The sequence below is a fragment of the Brachyhypopomus gauderio genome, chromosome 6 (genome assembly GCF_052324685.1).
Source record: "Brachyhypopomus gauderio isolate BG-103 chromosome 6, BGAUD_0.2, whole genome shotgun sequence".
Taxonomy (NCBI): domain Eukaryota; kingdom Metazoa; phylum Chordata; class Actinopteri; order Gymnotiformes; family Hypopomidae; genus Brachyhypopomus; species Brachyhypopomus gauderio.
The window spans coordinates 5,999,922-6,017,884 of NC_135216.1; the positions used below are offsets into that span (position 1 = coordinate 5,999,922).

The following is a 17,963-nucleotide window of genomic DNA, read 5'->3' on the forward strand; positions in this document are numbered from 1 at the left end:
TTGAGTTACTATTTGTGAATGAGACGTTTTGATAGAATAATAGTTAATAATAGATAGAATAGAATAGAATAGAATAATAGAATAATAGAATAATAGTTAAACTGATAATATAGTATTCAAAAATTCATTTAATATAGTATTAATATAGTATAGTATTCAAAAACATCTGTAGAATGTTATGGAAAACCTGACAAATTTTGACTGTTGGAAATGGAATTTAGAAACTTAGCTACCATTCCCCTATAGCAAACAAACTGAAATAATCCTGTAGGAGATAGAGCACTATCACTAACCGCTGTTATAGAGCGGAGAGTTTTAACTTTTGGTTTTTATAGTAAAGGGTTGTAACTATAGTCACAAAAGAAGAAATTGGATATTTGGATAATTGGATATGGGCATTGATAGTGATAGTATTTTAACTATGAATGAAGCATAGTAGTTGTTCATAATAGGAATAAGAACATAAGTACAATAAAGATTTTTTTCTTCCTTCATGATATTTAAAAGTATATTATCTCAGTATTTAATGTAATTTGGCCTGATTAACAGCAGCCTTAAAAATGCCTTTCTTAAAATATTTATATATATATAATTTAAATGAGCAAAATGCCAATTTAACATGTTCTGCTGCTCCTTCTAGGCTGCTGTGCACACACACACACACACACACACACACACACACACACACACACACACACACACACACACACACACACATTTGTATACAATGTGTAATGTATTTTGTATTTCCCCTTCCTATTCTATTTCCTATTATTCCTATTCGATATTTTTATTAATTTATAGTTTATTTATATTTACACTTCATGTACGCTACACTACATGGTGTTTGTGGTGCGTGTACATACATGCCTGAGTACCCACTTATTCATAAATAAGTTTATACTTAATTCAGTAGGGGGCGTTATGCCCATTGTCCATTCCTCGCCATTAAGCCACCAGAAGAAGAGAAGGAGGGGGCGGAGCGTTGGCAGAGAAATGTTTCCGAGTTCGTAGGTCATGAAACCGGATTCAAGCGTCCATGCTGGAAAACATGTTACATGCGAGTTGCCTGCTAGCCAGAAAGCTAATAACATTTGAGAATCATTTAACACACTTACAGTGTAAGTCCTTGAATACGGCCCATCTTTAACCTACGAGAACATGGATTCGTTTGCACCTGACGTTAAAAAAGGGCAAAAGATGCCGAAGAGGCCTTTAGGTAATGACTCGGAGCCTGTGGATTTTAAACAAGAAGAAAAAAAACGTAAAAAACACACAAAATTAATTAAGGCTCTTGGTGAACAAGATGAATCCGTTAAGCTTCTCGAAGATCTCGTATTTGGCACTGAGAATGAACTGGTAGAACGACTTGGTGTGGTAGGTTAATTATCTCGTGGCTTTTCTCTAAGTTTCCACACATATATATATATATATATATATATATATATATATATATATATGATACAAAAATGCATATGTAGTTTGTGTTGTATTACGTGTTATCTTTCATGCTCTGGTAGTCTGAAGTCTGCATAATTTATAGTTCCCAAATAAGTACATTCATTTGTCCATGGGTGTTACCCCTGGTCACTCTTATTGACGTGCTTTGCTGGTGTGGACAGGGCAGTGAGGAAGACAGCAGTGACCAGGCCTCAGGAGATTCAGAGGACGAGTCACGTGTTCAGTGTCCCACTGAAAGAAAAGCAGTATGGGAGGATGAAGAGGATGGTGTGATCGAAGAGTAAGTGCCATACGGAGTCGGTCTGCTGAGAACAGATGCAGCTTGACAACCATACAAGGGTTACGGCGCCTCATTGTGCTCTGAGCACGAACACGCAGGCAATCTGCTCTCCGCAGCATCAGACATCCGTCACCGATGCTGTTGAACTTCCGTCCTAGCCCTGATTCAGTCTGCTGGGTTGTAACCGAGCTTGTTGGAACGTGGTTCAGCTAGGACTCAAACCTGAATGACCGACCGCACTGGGGCACATGTTCAGTGTTCAATAACGCAACACTTTGGGCCCCTTTGTCCACTTTTACTTTAGTGTACAAACTTCTTGATGGTGCTTGTTGATATCTGAAAAATTGGGTTAGAACACCCTAGTTATTAACACATTAAAAAAATTATCTTCTTAAATCGTTTTGCATTACAGATTTTACTGCAATTTTTCTGTTCTTCAGAGGTCCAGTGAGGCTCTGCTTGACTGTCTTTTAGGATCGACATGACGCACCGGTTTCGTGAAGACCATAAGAGGAGTGATGCAGAATCCAGAATGTCCAGTCAGAAGCTCCAGAACCGCTTGAAGGAGCAGTGAGTGATACGCAGCTGTACTGAATGGACCGTCCACGAGGTCCCAAAGAAGCACTATAAAGAGACCGTATTAAACTATCTAGAGACCGTATTAAACTATATAGACCGTTTCTGACAGGTTCCAGAAAGCAATGGGTGGAACTCCGTCCTGGGCAGACAAGAGTTTGAGAAAAAGTAGGAAAAAACGTAAGTATTAATATCAGTAACATGTTAGATTATGGTATCTTTATAGATGATGGTGTGTTTATTTTTCCATCTTATTTGTTCGAGTAATCTGTGTTTATTTTCTGTGCATTCGTGGAAGCTGTATAAACAACACCCAGTTTCCTATTTATTTTGTCCGGATGGGTGACATGGTTGTTTTTTTTTTTCATTTCAGCAGATAATGATGAAGAGGATGATGATGATGATGAGGACACAGACTTATTAAAGAAGACTGCCAACTACGTTGGCACGTCTACAAGCCTTCCTAAAGGGATTATAAAGGTGTAGCGCCTGCACAACATTCTTTTACCTATGGCAAATCAAGGCAGTACTCAGAGTGCAGGAGAAGATTTAGATCCCTTTTAAAATGATGAAAGCTGGTTTCAGCTTTTGGAAAGCCTTTATATTCCAACCCAAAGGCATAAAACAGACCGTTACAGCTCTGTCCATGAGACCGTGTCAGTTCCTAAAGGTGTCTCTGCCTGCTAAACCCACATTATAATTTTCCATGGTTTAGTTTTTACAAATTTTAGAGACATCTTATTAACTGGAGCCTCTCATTATCTTTCCCAGCTGAAAAAGTGTCTCCATGGCAACAATGAGAAGCCAGGTGAGGACCGGCTCACCACTGTGCAGTTCCACCCCTCTGCTCAGGTCGTCATGACAGCAGGATTGGACCACTCCATCTCCCTCTTCCAGGTAGCGTCCCCTACAAACCCCCCCCCCCTCTGAGTCACCGCGATGGTTCTGGCTGAAGCACTCATGGAAACAACACTAACTGAATCTCACAAATGCAATTTGCGTTAATTTTGACCAACATGTGTTTAGTGTGTTCAGCCTGTATTTTCTATATTGTATATTCAGCTATGTGCAGCCTGGATGTTGGCCATTTGTAAGTTCCATCATTCCTGCCGTTAAAGCAAAGCTGATTGGTTATGACTTTAAGAATCTGCATAGATAACACATTCCCATGTACAGTACAGAAGTGTTCACCCTTACGTTCCTGTTTTACCCTGCAGGTCGATGGCAAAACCAACCCCAAGATCCAGAGCATCCACCTGGAGAAGTTTCCGGTGAATAAGGCCTGCTTCACCGCCAATGGGGAGCAGGTGGTGGCCACTGGCATAAAGAACAAGCTCTTCTACATCTACGACATGATGGGGGGGAAGGTCATCCCAGTCCCCACTGTCCATGGTGAGCGATGACCCCACCGAACCATCGGGTGTAGAATGTAGGGTGTAGTGGCACTTGGTCAGTGCAGCTGACTGTTGTGCTTTTGTTTTGAATTCACTGAAGTGAAATGCACAAGTTTTCCTTTCAGAGTCATGATTTTGACGCTCACGTATCAGTGAATACATTGCAGTGTTTAAGTCCTCAGGGAGTCTGGTGCACTTAACAAGATCTGTAGTCTGGTCATCGCGTTCGGAGTTTCTCACGCGTTGCACGTGTGCTTGGTTGCCAAACTCTTCTGTAATCAACGTGACTCTTCCTGTGCAGGCTTGAATGAGCAGAGGGTGAAGGAGTTTGAGGTCTCTCCAGACAACGAGTTTCTCCTTCTCACTGGTTCTTCTGGATTCCTCCATCTCGTGACCATGAAGGTACATCCAGCACACAGGCCTCTGAGAACATCACCTCCGTTTGTCTACCTCAACATTAAAAGCTCTTTTTGTTTTGTACCCGTTTACAAAAGATTGAAATTGTTTACTGATTTGTTAAGTTTCATAAAAGTCTGATTGTGGGAGAAAGCAAATTTTCTTCAGACCTGTGTACACAAGCACAACCCGAATCAACAACCTTACATTTTCATGACCTTACAGTATGAAATCTTCATATCAGTTGTGCTAACATCTGCCCTGTTCCTTTAAAATTATGTAGTGGCATGTGGGAAGAAAGGAGTGATGATGATGATGATAGTGAGTAGTTCTGCATAAGTTCTTGTGTTCTGCAGACGAAGGAGGTGGTGCGTAGCATGAAGCTTAATGGGAGCGTGTGCGGTACGGCCTTCACGGCCGATGGAAGCAAGGTGTTCGCCAGCTCAGGTGTGTGCTGCTGGTCTCCGCTGACGCTTAAGTAAATCGTGCATCCCATCATTTGACTTATAACAAAAATAACATGTATACATTTCTATGTTTTTGGATATGCAACCTCTGACCAACACACACACACGTCTCACATTTTGAATGATGGCAACATGAATAAAACGGAACAAGTTCAGATACCATCAATCAGTAGAAAAGTCGACAAACGGGTCAGATAAATACGTGTGATGCATTCATTCGTTATAGGGTCAAGAAATAAACTCCATAGATACAATGGCTAGAACATCAGTTAATAGTCAGTCATCCATATATGAAAACTGAATTACCTTTACATTAAGAGGGAAGAGGATGTGTTGGGAATACAAGCTTCTCAACATCTAAAAGGGTTTTTAAACCCATGGATTAAACATATTTACACTGCACTGCTGAGCCTCAGTAATTACTTGTGCATAAAATATTTCTATCCTTACACTGCAAGTCAAATGTTTTTTTAACACATTGCACTCCCTACATCCTGTAGGTCAGTGCAACATGTAAATATTGTGTCTGTGTGCATGTGTCTCTCATCTCAGAGGAGGGTGAGGTATATATTTGGGACGTGCGCAGCAGTAAGTGCCTGAACCGCTTTGTGGACGATGGATGTGTGAGGGGGACTTCTCTTGCCGTGTCCAGGGAAGGCCTGTATGTGGCCTGTGGGTGAGTTTCTTGAGCCACTTCCATCTCACCCAACATCCCCGGTGTCACTGGAGAAAACCCAGAGAGCCTGGAAATAACCGTCCCTGATGGCGCTTCGGAGGCAGCATTCCAACATTAGTCGTTTGCGCTCAGGACCGTGCTTGTGTAACATCGTGCGTCTCGACTGTGTGTTAGCTCTCAGTCTGGCGTGGTGAACATCTACTCCCAGAAGGCCTGTCTTCAAGAGTCCGCTCCAAAACCGCTCAAAGCCGTGATGAACCTGCTAACACCTGCCACATCGCTGCGTTTCAACTCCACCTCCGAGATTCTAGCCATCGCTTCGCGCGCCGCTGACGAAGCCAACCGGCTGGTGAGAGGCGCATCCTGTCCACAATCTCCACCCCCTCCACAATCTCCACCCCCTCCACAATCTCCACCCCCTCCACAATCTCCACCCCCTCCACAATCTCCACCCCCTCCACAATCTCCACCCCCTCCACAATCTCCACCCCCTCCACAATCTCCACCCCCTCCACAATCTCCACCCCCTCCACAATCTCCACCCCCTCCACAATCTCCACCCCCTCCGCAGTCTCCACCCCAACAGCATCAGTGGATGAATGTCAAGGTTTCGGGAACTGATTTAGAAGACTTTACGAAGTCGTTACTCATTCCGTTTTCTTTGTTCTCGTTTCTCTTCCAGGTCCACATTCCAAGCTTCACAGTCTTCTCCAACTTCCCGATGTTCCGGAGGAAGACAATCTACCGGGCACACTGCCTGGACTTCTCCCCCAACAGCGGCTTCTACTCGGTAGCCAACAACAAGGGCCATGCCGTTTTGTTCAGGTGCGAAACACTGAAATTGGTTTATTTAAAAATATAAAATAAATGTAACTGATGATCTCTTAGCATCAGTTAGGTGTGATTTTGTGGGGAAGGGACCATTTAATTCCCTAAATCGAGGATTTTCGAGTAATGCAGACGTTTTTTGAGACGTCTTACTGAAGATGTAGGGGAATTTCATGAATCCAAACAGTTTATTTAGTTTATTTCTAACGTTTCTGAGAAACAAGAGCCAGGTTCTAGGCCGTAGTGTAGTGTTCTGTCAAATTGGTCTTGTATTTCTTGCTTCGTTAACAGTATTTACCTTCTTATTTCATTGTTTAGACTGCTGCATTACAAAGACTTCTGAAGAGCTGCACACCACCACAGGACCTACTGTCTACTGGAAACAATTATAATTATACGAATTATAAACAACAGTCAGCAGTAGCTTAGCTCCTTGTGGAACCACATACACACATTACAGAACTGCTGAAACTGGTGAAAAATGACTTGTAATTAAAATAAATAGCTTTGCCTCTAATAATGTACCCACTGATTTCACACAGTGGTTTAACTGTGTTTGAATTGAGCAAGGCAAGAATACAAAAAACACATGTGGCCTCCACATATGGCTACTGTTAATTTTCCTTCTTTACCTACAAGTCTGCAGTCCAAGGTGAAGAGGAGACATACTTCCTCAGTCCTGGGTTCAGTTGTCATGCATTTGTTCAGTAGCTTACGAGGTAACCACAGTTTCCTCCACCCACTGAGCCCTGCACAGTCATTCACCACCACATGATGGAGCACAGGCCGTACCTTTATTACACTGGTATCTTCTGTATTTTAGGGTGACATAAGGAAGCTATTTAGCACTGTGGTCATTTAAAGAGTAGCCTCACACCTGCAATGTGAGTAGTTTTAACCCAAGTCGATATTCTTTTGAAGTAACACATTTTATGCAAGGTAATCCTATCGTAGGCCATCAGTACTGTATCTGACCATCTGTACTGGTGGTGATACAGCAGAGATGTTCATCTGTACTGGTGATGTGGTGATGGAGAAATCTGAAACCAAATGGAAAACAGTATCAGTGTAATCGAGTGGCACACAATGCCAGGCCTTAGTAGGTCAAAGTTAGCATCAGTAATCTGACCATCTCAGAACCAGAATTTCATATGTTCATGTGAAATGCTGGAAATCTTGGCTGCTGTATAAACTTGGCAAAGCTACACGGGGAAAGACACAGGGAAGGGGAGTGTTTTATCAGGAGTCAAACACTTTTTTGTGTGTAAAAGGCCTTATTGTGCATAAGTACAGCATCATGAGTCTTAACTACTCAAGTTTGTACACTAAATGCCATTGACAAACATAATAGTTGGAACTGGTTTTACCACTGGCTTAGGCCCTGATTTATTAAACATTGCATGTGCTACAAGGATCTGTGGATAATTGCACCTTTCAAATGAGCAAATTGGCACCTTTTGTCTGGTTTGCAGGCTTCTAGTAATGAATATGCTATTTGGTGAGTTTTTACCTCGGGGTGCAAACTAGAGGCGGTATTGATGCAAATGGGTTAATTTAGCACCTGAAGGTGATTTAACATGCCTGAAAGAATTGGGACAAGAAGCCAAGGACATGTTGACGAGTAAGCAGTATCAAGGGGTTTAAATGGGAAGAAACTTTTCATGCAGCGCCATTTTGGCATTATTGTATGGTATAATTAGTTGTTTTTTCTTCTGCTATTTCGATTTCATTTTTGCTTTGCCCAAACACTGACCTCGTTTGATTATATTAATACTGTAGTTTTTATCCTTCAAATGCTCGTTTGTTCAGCCAACACGTCTAATTCTATCACCTGAAATTTCAGTTCAGTTTGTGAATTTATTTTCTGTTCACACCATGGCTATCGCAAAAGCCTCGTTTGCTTAGAAAACTGCTTACGGCCGCGTTTGCCAAACCTGTCGTCGCTAAACAATATAATAAAATACACTTAAAATGCATTTGCGATTCACGTGTTCTTTGTGAGGTAAACCAGTTTGGAAAACGGCCAGTGACTTCTGTAATTTACAGGGCTCTCAAGTCTCACGCATTGAGCGTGTGACACACGCATTTGACCGTCTTCACACGCCACACTTTCGATTTCACACGGCGAGAAAAAAAAAATCTAGTTTATTTACCTCCGATCCATATCTATGTCGCCCTCCACTGGCGATCGATCGCGATATACAAACACCACCCCCCCCCCCCCCCCGCTCAACAACTCACGTTCGCCGCCACCCACCCCCCCACCCCGCTCAACAACTTACGTTCACCAACCCACCCCCCACCGTCAACAACTCTCACACTCTGACATGAATCAAAAACTTGAGAGCCCTGAATTTATTAGAATGTATTGGACTCGTACAATTTATTTGCCCGCTCTTTTGGTCATATTAATCTATGTTCAAAATGGTAAATGCTGCATAAACCAGTATGTTGTATATGACTTCTATACCCGTTATGGCAGTAGGTCTCACGAACTTTGAATGTACATTCCGTAGCGTTTCCTGCGGGAAATATGAACGTAAATCTGTTGCAAAACTTAGACATGATTTTTTTTTACTTGTAAAACAAAATATGTATTTGTATTTTTAATTTGAGAACTTGTAAACTAAAAGTTGCAATTGTACTTTTGATGTGAAAACTTGTAAACTAAAATTTTCACTTGTATTTTTGTACACGAATTCAGCACAGCTTCAAATCTGCCCACCTCGACTTTTGCAACACCGGTGTTCTTGTTGCGAAACTGATTTGCGTTTGTACGGGAAATGGGCGGGGCAGAGCTTGTGGGCGGGGCAGTGGGGGTGGGCCATATATCGTGACTCATCAGAAGCGCTTAAAAAAATCTTGACGCGGAGAAATTAAGCCTGATTAATCTCCGTCACTGATGGCACGCCAAACGACGGTACATTTATTTTATGCGCACTGATTGCTAATACTGCAAACATTCATATTAAAATATGATGGAGAAAGTCACATCACGAAAGCTTGAGTTGTCGTTCTCACATCAAAAATACAAGTGCAACTTTTAGTTTACAAGTTATCGAATTAAAAATACAAGAACAGATTTTGTTTTTGTTTTGGACCTGAACAAAAATCACGTCCTTCACGCTCTCAAGTTTTGCAACAGATTTATCTTCATAGGGAAATGTCGTCACGTCAAATCTGAAACAATTGAGACACCCGCTACAGCAAAAATATTATTAACCACAAGGACATCCCACCTTACTTCATCTCCATTATATTAGTACAAAAAAATACATTCAGCTACAGAATCTATGTTGACCTAAAAGGGAATTAAAGTGCCAAGAAATTCAGATTCTATAGAAAAACAAGGAAAACATAAGAACAAACAGAACAAAAACATCCCAGTAAAAATGAACAGATTCTTTAACCATTACACGTAAGCTCATGTACACCTCTCCACAGCACTGGTACAGCCACATACTCACCTGCCTACTTTGCAGGCTGTGGCCAAACCACACACACACACACACACACACACACAGGCAAAAGCTTGGGAGCTGGCCAGTGCAGCACAAAGGACGTGGACACCAGCAGAGAGAAGCAGCCTGCAGAAACATTGAATTCTCAAGGGATTTTCATCCTGCACGTTTTATACTTCAGTTTTCATAAATCATAATAACAAAGAGGAGTTGCAAGGGGTTCCACGAGTGATCTTATTCTACCCAAGGTATGTCAATGCTGTGATTATTGCTAAATATATTCATGAAAGATTTTTATTACTCCATAAATGTAAACGGAATGGCATAGATAGGAAAAATGCTTCTCGATTATTAATGTGGCTGTTTACAGAAAACAATTAAAAATTTGATATAATGATCACGAAGAGGTACTTTTATTTATAAAGCAACTTCTGGAATAATATCTACAGTTCTGTGATCACAGTTGAGCAGACCCGTGTTCACCCATGCTCAGTCCTCCTGACCTATGAAGCTATGGCAGTTTCTCAAAAGCAGTACAGTGCTCATCAGCCTTCATAGTACTGAAACTTCATGCAAACATTCCTCATAACTGATCTGTAATTGCTCAAACAATTCCTTAAAATGGCTAATCAGTATTCTATTGTAACATGTAGATGTATCTTTCAGTCAGTTAGCCATGCGCTACGTGCTTCAGCAGTGCAACACGCTGAACAGGTTGTGCTGGATGAGGTGGGGTACAGAGACACGGTGAAATCTCCACAGTGAAACCAGTTTTAAATATGGTGCGGGAGAGGAAAGAATTGTTTGGATGAATCTGACTGAGCAAAACTAGCATGATATTGAGCTGCATAAATTGTAATTAAAAAACAAAAAGTACAAAACTAAAAACCTGTAAACTGGTTTAAGACTGCAGTTCACTACATTGTTGAGAAAGCACACTGAGAAGTCAGCCCACATTTAGTCACCTGAAACACCGAAGGGTACTTCACTAGAGTTTTATCTTTTTGAAACCACTACCTCCAATGTCAATAAAGTCATTAACATCTGCTTTTTAATTTACTATTATTTAAACATGTTAATATCTCTGCTCTGTGTGCATGCACTATGAACACAACTCTGTACAAAACCCCTTTTATTTGAACACCAACACAATGCAACAGCTGAAGGAATGAATGGCATTTGGACATACAAAGAGATGCACCTACAAAGGCAGAAAATCCCATTTATGCCCTATTATCAAGACTTTGTTTTCGGTGAGAATGAGGAATTTATTGTCAGCCTGTGTGACTTAAGGTAGAATATTTCAAGCATAAGGAGCAGCCGAGTCATGCACACACACACACACACCGCCCTGAGATCATGGTGTCAGAACGGACAGACAGCAGGAAAACAGTGAGGGACAACCCCAGAAACACTTAGATGTTCCTCACCAAAAGCCTATTATTGTGAAAGCACGAACATCAATGATGAGAAAAATGTAGAAAGCAGCCTGAGTTATACAAAAATTAAGCAAATACAATCATATGAAGTGTCATTCTTTTAATATTAGATGAGACAAAGTGCAGGTTTGTGAAATGTTATAAAGCTATAAATTGCATAATATATGCTACATCCAATGTGTCTGATGTGATGTGTGATGAGTGGAATTATGACATGCTGATGTAGAGAATATCTGCTCTCCCTGGCTAAGCTTGTTTACATCAAACAGACCGGTCTGGAACATTTGGTCATTTATATCTTTGAATACAAATACCACCCTCTACAGAACCAGCTGATCAGTCTTCAGAAGCTTTAATTATTTGGATCAGGTGTGCTAAATGTGGACCGGGTCTAAACTGACAGAAATGCTGCCAGGATTGGTAATGTGTTGTGGTGCTCAGTGGTGGAATTGAAGGCTCAGGGGTGGTTTTTCTTCATGGAAATAGCAGTTGCAGGAGAAGGTACTTCATACAGGATCTTAGGAGGCAAGTGAGTTGATTTCCTGTTACTGAAATGCAAGGATTTCTGATGAAAAGATTCAATCACTTCCCTATAACCAAAAAAAAAACACGTCTCTGAGTTTTCCAGGAGGTAGAACATTGTGTTTGTGAAGCCTGTTTGTTTTAAACGTTTGTGTGTATTGGTTGGAGATGGTGGAACTCTGATTTCAGCCTTTCAGTTAATTTCTCTTGGTTATGAGCTAATTACTGCCACTGGAAGCCAATTTTGGTATTGGATTGACTTGTTGTAATTATGCCTATAGTTTACAAACACTAACAAGCGTTATGTCTTCCCATTACTCGATGGTCATGCGTGTTTCTCCACTGAAAACCCCAGAGGTAAAAAAATAAAACCAGAAGAACTACATTCCGAAGTTCGGGCACAGCCCAGTATTTCCGGCATATTTTATAATCCTTCATTCTAATTGACTTTATCTACACAGCAAATGCAGCTGGCTTATTTCACAGAAACACTAAGATCCATTCATCAGATAACTGAAACGTTAAAAATCGTCAGGTTTAAATCTGAGGAACAAACAGTAAATACATTTAGGATGTTGTTGGGGCCGTCACCTCTGAACAGGTTAACCCACCATTACACAATTGTAAGGCTGGATCGAGGAATGAGAGGAATGGTATGAATGCGTGGTGTCATTTCTGTTGGTCAGAGGTAGAAATCAGTAATTCTGTGCAGTTGTTTTGCGCAGTTAAAGTCTGTTAAGGTTCCCACGACTGTTCATCCAAATTAGGACGCTGGTGTTTCTGGAACAGCTTGGTTTGCATGTTGGTTTGTAGTAAAGCATCACCACTTGGAAATAAGAGGTACCGCTCAAACAGGTTGGACACTTATCGCCTGGAGTAAAGACTTCGGAACAACCCGGAGATCTTTTAACGGACCTCTCCTTCTTTCCAGCAGGCCGTGGTGGACGTTTGAGTGATGGCCGAACTGGGTGACGAGCTCTTCACGGAGCAAGAGCTTACATGCTCCATTTGCTTGGACCTCTTCAACGAGCCCGTGTCGACACCCTGCGGCCACAACTTCTGCCAGGGCTGCATCGGGGGCTACTGGGCCTCCAGCGCGGTGTGCACCTGCCCGCTGTGCAAACGACCTTTCGAGGAGCGACCCGAGCTCAGCATCAACCGCGTGTTCGCCCACATAGCCCAGAAGTATAAGGAGATGCGCTACGGCGAACCTCCCGTAGCGAAACCGCGACAGAAGGCGGTGGCCGGGGCAGGTCTACAGACGAACGCGCCCTCCAGGGTGGACGTCCTGTGTGACGTGTGCACGGGGCGAAAGGAGAAGGCGGTGAGCTCGTGCCTGACCTGCACGGCTTCGTACTGCGAGACGCACGTGCTGCCCCACCGCCAGACCGCGTTTTACGCGTCCCACCGGCTCTTGGATCCCAACGAGGCCATGCGCGGACGCATGTGTGCGGATCACGGCAGGCTGCTGGAGGTCTACTGCCGCACCGACGAGCGCTGCATCTGCGCCATCTGCGTCCTGGAGGAGCACCGCACGCACGCGACGGTGTCCGTGCAGACCGAGCGCGTGGTCAAGCAGGTCAGAGCGCACGCGGACATCAGTTGGTCTGCCTTGCAAGTTAAAGAAATTGTTGAATATTCATAACGACTTAGTAGCCTATATGAAATGAAAATGCATTGTGGTGCTGAATCAAATAAAGGAAAAAGGCATGCATTGATGTAAACTACGATAAAAGGATAAAGAAAGTGAATCGTAATACTTGCGGCTGGTTTGAGTGAGACCAAGATCTACTTTGTATTTGACTCGTTTTGTTAAACGCAATAATCGGATCATTACACGTTCACTCCAGCTGAAGTTCAGCCTAGGGGTCCCCACGTATTTTGTACACTCAGCCCATAGACACAACTGCGATAGTTTAAATGTAGCGTTTGTTGTGCTTAACACACGAGCATCGTGATGCCTGCACCTGAGGAGAGTATACTGGCTTCAGTATAATGCGGTAAATGACCTGTAAATAATGAATTACAGCAGTGTAGTCTGTGCATTCACTCCAGCTCCCTTTTGCAGTCAGATTTAGAAAATTAATATTCACAGAATGGTCAGTCCAAGTATGTTTCTTTATATTATTTAAGTTATCTAATGAACGTTCCTTATTTTCCAGAGATTGCTTGGGAAGACTGAACTACAGATCCAGACCTCTATCGAGAGGCGAACACTCCACATTACTGAACTGAAGCAGCGTCTCCAGATCATCAGAGTAAGTCCACACAAGCTGGGACTCTCTAACCTTGAGTCCGTGTTCGATTCCATCAGCCTTCAGCTTCTTGAACACTGAGCCTGATAGTGTCATCTCTGAAATTACGTTCTGAATCTGATTGGCCGAGATAAGGCTCAAGTGAGTAGGAAATTGCTTTGGCTAGAAGGAATAGATTGCCTTGTGTTTTTAAAAACTACTTCCCTTTGTAAAATTGTCTTATGAAGATGTTTAACCCTTCTCAGATTAGAGCTTTTTTTTTTTTAAACACTATGCAAAGATCTGGAGTAACAGATTAAAATTTCAGGTCTGTGTTCTAGCAATGACTGCAGGGCTCATTGTACCGGGACTGACTTGTCTTGCCCCTCAGAACTACGCCCACGCCGAGCTGTCCGAGGTGGAGCAGATCCTCGCAGACATCACTCACTCCGTGGAACGAATCCAGAATGAGCTGGTGGGCGGCATCGAGGACAAGCGTGATGGTGTGATTGGCCGAGGGGAGACCATCGTCTCCCAGTTGGAGTTGGAGTTGGGGCAGCTGCAGGAACACCGGGCTCGTCTGGAGGCTCACGCCACCTCTGAGGACCACATCGGCTTCCTGCAGGTGAATCGTGGGCCGACTCTTGGGACGGGAAGGAATCCTTCGTTCCAAACCTGCTCTTATCATTAGATGGTGGTTCCTGCAAATTGATCATGTGGATTGGAGGTCAGGTGCAGGCTGGTGTCGGTGTCTCCGTGGAAACGGAGGGGGATGTCTTTACATGCCTGGCTGTAATATTCAGGCTGTGGTCACCTGCATCAATCGTGTTCATAAACATTTGAAAGAGATTTTCAAAGAATCGAATATAGATGGTAGTTGCTGGTCAAGTTGATCAGGAACATCTTTAATGTCTTCCTGCTGTCGTTTCTTCTCCATTACTTTGGCGAACAGAGCTTTGCGGACGCCAACGCTCCCTTCCAGGACGTGAGTAGCGTGAACCCGGGTGAGGGCTCCGACCTGCAGCTCCACTTCTCGTTGGGAGACGTCAAAACTGCTTTAGGGGAAATCCGGGAACGTCTGGACGACATTCAGATGGGAGAGGTGCACTACCGCCACTCGGGTGAGCCCAACTACCGCCACTCGGGTGAGCCCAACTACCGCCACTCGGGTGACATCCACTGGTTGTCCTACCAGAGCCAAAACGTACAGAAGGGATGTCATACTTTAACAATGCTGGGGGGGGGGGGGGGGTTGCCATAAGTAGTAGGCAGAGAGATCCCTGGTGAATCTCATCGGCAGGTTAGGACAGTTACTTCTGATCAAGGCCTTACGTTGCAAAAAAATGCATTCTCTCCATGAAGTATGAGCAAAAATGTTCCCTAGTTACTTCGTCTCTTCCTGCTGGCCTTGGGTAGGAATGCAGTGGAGGAGCGTGTCACCTGGTGCGTCCAGGAATTCGCGCCGAGTCGCTGTGGGTTGCAGGTGACTTCAGGTGTTCTTCCCCAAACCTGTCGCAACTCTACCACACCTGTTGTAAAAACACAAAGCGTGACCTTTTTCCTTATGAGGTAAAGTGTACATGGCTGAACTTCAGCATTCCTGTGCAAAATGGTGATTGGGGAAAAAACTGGTTGAAGTATCGCGGAGCAATGCTGCTCAGTAAGATGGTGTTGGAACACGTCCTGCTCATTGTACAGGAGCACAATGCAGCCTTCACGTATGCGCTGTGGGGGCATGGGACTCGAGCTACGTTTCCCTGACCTGCTCCATCACCGCTGGCTCTGCCTCTTCACCCACACTTCACACAAACAACTCTCCACAGCATAAAATCTCTCCTATAGACTTGTGCTGCTAGTTGGATCACTTTGTAACTGCTGCAATGTTTGCTGATTTTGGAAATGTGAACATGCAGGTTCTTTTGGGCAAATGGTGGTTTGCTAATCATAGCCGTGACTTGTGAACCATGAAGTCAAAGATTGGATCAGAAGAATAAAGCCAGTCTAATGCTGTATTTGGGTGTGTGAGATTGTAAATGTCTTGTTCATGTTGCAGGATCCATGCTACCAGAGTCCGAGAGCATGATGAGTGTTCGATCGCTTAAGAAGAAGGAGTTTTCACTGAAAGGTAAATATTGAGTGACTACTTCTCCAGCTGAGCCCAAGGACTGAGGTTGTGTGGATTAGCTTTGCCCCTCAACCGCATTGCTCAAAATCCCTTACAGTAGTAAGATTCATAATCCGAGTCTGGGGGGGAAAACTGGCACGGAGAAACGTATGTGAATTATTATAGCAGTCACTAATGAAATGAAACATTTTGTTGCTGTGCTTGCCAACAATTTATTCATCTCTTCGTTTCACAGATCTACGGAAGATAAAGGGATCCAGTAAGGGATTTAAATTTTTTATTTTTTTTTATTTTTTATGACTAATGTGCCTGCCTCTAAGTTTGTAGTCATATGCTCCAGCTAGGAGTAGCTTCAAGCCATTAATCGCCATCCTCAATCTGATAAGTTTGTCCTTAAGTAAACGATTACACAATTACACAATTAAGATTACTGAATGCGAGTTTCTCATTTAGGTCACAAGAAGGTCAGAGGTTATCTAGGTGAGTAGCAGTCTCTTTCCATATTAATTCTAGTTCAAAGTGGCGAGACGTTTTACGTATTTTTGTGGTTCATGACCTGGGATTCTATAAAGTGAGCCCAACTAAGTGACACAAAGGAGCTGATTGGTCTTTGCCTCCTGTGCGCCCTTTCAGAGGAGATCACGCTAAACCCTCTGACGGCGTACCCCTTCCTCATCCTCTCTGAGGACAGGAAGCAGCTGAAGCGTGGTGAGAAGCTTCAGTTCTACAGGACCAGCCCGCAACGCTTCGACGTGTGGTCCTGCGTGGCGGCCAAAGAGGGCTTCGAGTCGGGCCGTCACTACTGGGAGGTGAGGCGTGAACGCACGCGTGCACACACCCGGGTCGCCCCCGCTCCGCCCCGCTCATGTCCGGCCCTTCCCGGGTCTGCCGTGTGCTTTGCAGGTCAACGTGGGCGACAACAAGGACTGGAAGGTGGGAGTGATGCGTGACTCGGCCCAGAGGAAAGGCCTGTTCGACATGAGCCCCGGCAACGGTTACTACACGCTGTGGTGGAACAACAACCAGCTACGTGCCCTCACGACTCCACCCCTCACCAAGGTGAAGGGTACGGGCCGCCTGCGTCAGGTGGGCATCTTCCTGGACTGCGAGGAGGGTCATGTGATCTTCTACAATGCCAAGACGGGCTCGGAGCTGTACAGTTTCGTGGCGCCGGCGTTCTCCGAAAAAATGCTGCCGCTGTTCGGCACGGCGGACAAGGAGGTGCCGCTGGTCCTGCTGACCACGCTCGCCAACTTCCCCGAGTGAGGCCAGCGGAGTCGGGAGGAAGAGGAGGAGGAGGAAGAATGGTAGAATCCTGCATGAGGGCACAGCCTGGTGAAGGAATTGGGCTGAGAGGCTGGTGAGCCAGGACAGAAGGGTATAAAATGGAGACTGAAAAACAGAAGTCTGAAAAATAATTAATTAAAGCAGATCCTTTTTAAATCAGAGCCAAGAATTTTATTGGATTGGAACATCATTGACCACCTTTTTTGATATACCTCTGCAGAAACACACATCACTGCCCCCTTTTCTGGACTGTTCAATGTGAGGTTTGATTTTTCATGCACTGGTACTGCTGAAGGGGGATGTAATTTTTGGAGTAGTATCAAAGTATATATAAAACGTGTTTACCTGTTTGTACTTGTTTTAAATGTATAGCTAAAATCCTGTTAGTCTTGCTCCTTGTTAACACTTCCATATTGTATTTTAACTTTACGGTGTGTTGGTGGTGGTGGTGGGGTACTGAGACTCTCCTCCTCTGCAACTGTAATTTGTTTAATGGTACTTGAACATCCTAAAAATAAACTTTAAATTAACTGTAGTGTGTTCAACAGCATTAATTCAACCACATTCTGTGAGTGTCCGAGTGGAGTTCCTTTTAAGAGCCGCTAGATAAGCTAATCTCTGCACGATGTGCTGAAGATGCGATTGGGACCTCAGGCGATTCTTCTAGAAGGAGCACTTCAGATAGAAGGTAGTGATTCCTATCTTAGTGTGCAGGAGATGGCCAATCCTATCTTATGCTGTCTGGGTAAGATTCTAGCAGTGTTATTCTGTGGCCATGTCACTGCATATGCTCTGTGGTATAATTTTTCAAGAAACC

The 17,963-nt window shown here is 43.7% G+C and overlaps 2 protein-coding genes across 10 annotated transcripts; both read left to right on the top strand.

The window, feature by feature from the left end:
* Window positions 1-983: 983 nt before the first annotated feature.
* utp18 (UTP18 small subunit processome component) lies at window positions 984-8,054 on the top strand. Of its 2 annotated transcripts, none has more exons than XM_077008262.1 (13): window positions 984-1,377; window positions 1,623-1,741; window positions 2,216-2,311; window positions 2,430-2,497; window positions 2,694-2,797; window positions 3,089-3,214; window positions 3,535-3,709; window positions 4,013-4,113; window positions 4,464-4,554; window positions 5,127-5,250; window positions 5,425-5,599; window positions 5,933-6,075; window positions 6,397-8,054. In XM_077008262.1, the coding sequence occupies exons 1-13, from the start codon at window positions 1,162-1,164 to the stop codon at window positions 6,419-6,421; spliced, it is 1,563 nt and encodes a 520-aa protein (XP_076864377.1). In that variant the 5' UTR covers window positions 984-1,161; the 3' UTR covers window positions 6,422-8,054. The 2 variants fall into 2 exon arrangements, with proteins under 2 accessions (XP_076864377.1, XP_076864376.1); XM_077008261.1 differs by having other exon boundaries at window positions 985-1,377; window positions 2,691-2,797.
* Window positions 8,055-9,591: 1,537 nt separating this feature from the next.
* Window positions 9,592-17,681, top strand: btr30 (bloodthirsty-related gene family, member 30). 8 transcript variants are annotated; one of them, XM_077008267.1, is made up of 10 exons: window positions 9,592-9,787; window positions 12,432-13,079; window positions 13,663-13,758; window positions 14,126-14,359; window positions 14,687-14,903; window positions 15,788-15,859; window positions 16,095-16,118; window positions 16,313-16,339; window positions 16,493-16,668; window positions 16,763-17,681. In XM_077008267.1, the coding sequence occupies exons 2-10, from the start codon at window positions 12,456-12,458 to the stop codon at window positions 17,123-17,125; spliced, it is 1,833 nt and encodes a 610-aa protein (XP_076864382.1). In that variant the 5' UTR covers window positions 9,592-9,787; window positions 12,432-12,455; the 3' UTR covers window positions 17,126-17,681. The 8 variants fall into 8 exon arrangements, with proteins under 8 accessions (XP_076864382.1, XP_076864381.1, XP_076864387.1 ...); XM_077008266.1 differs by lacking the exon at window positions 9,592-9,787 and adding an exon at window positions 11,352-11,507; XM_077008272.1 differs by lacking the exon at window positions 9,592-9,787 and adding an exon at window positions 11,352-11,507 and having other exon boundaries at window positions 14,687-14,879.
* The last annotated feature ends 282 nt before the right edge of the window (window positions 17,682-17,963 follow it).

Excerpts from the sequence above, each read along its gene's own strand:
- utp18 (XM_077008261.1), top strand. The coding sequence starts at position 1,162 with ATGGATTCGTTTGCACCTGACGTTAAAAAAGGGCAAAAGATGCCGAAG. Across the intron at positions 1,742-2,215 it reads GAGGATGGTGTGATCGAAGA|GATCGACATGACGCACCGGT; the intron begins GTAAGTGCCATA and ends ACTGTCTTTTAG. Across the intron at positions 6,076-6,396 it reads GGCCATGCCGTTTTGTTCAG|ACTGCTGCATTACAAAGACT; the intron begins GTGCGAAACACT and ends TTCATTGTTTAG.
- btr30 (XM_077008267.1), top strand. The coding sequence starts at position 12,456 with ATGGCCGAACTGGGTGACGAGCTCTTCACGGAGCAAGAGCTTACATGC. Across the intron at positions 13,080-13,662 it reads CCGAGCGCGTGGTCAAGCAG|AGATTGCTTGGGAAGACTGA; the intron begins GTCAGAGCGCAC and ends CTTATTTTCCAG. Across the intron at positions 14,904-15,787 it reads GCCCAACTACCGCCACTCGG|GATCCATGCTACCAGAGTCC; the intron begins GTGACATCCACT and ends TTCATGTTGCAG.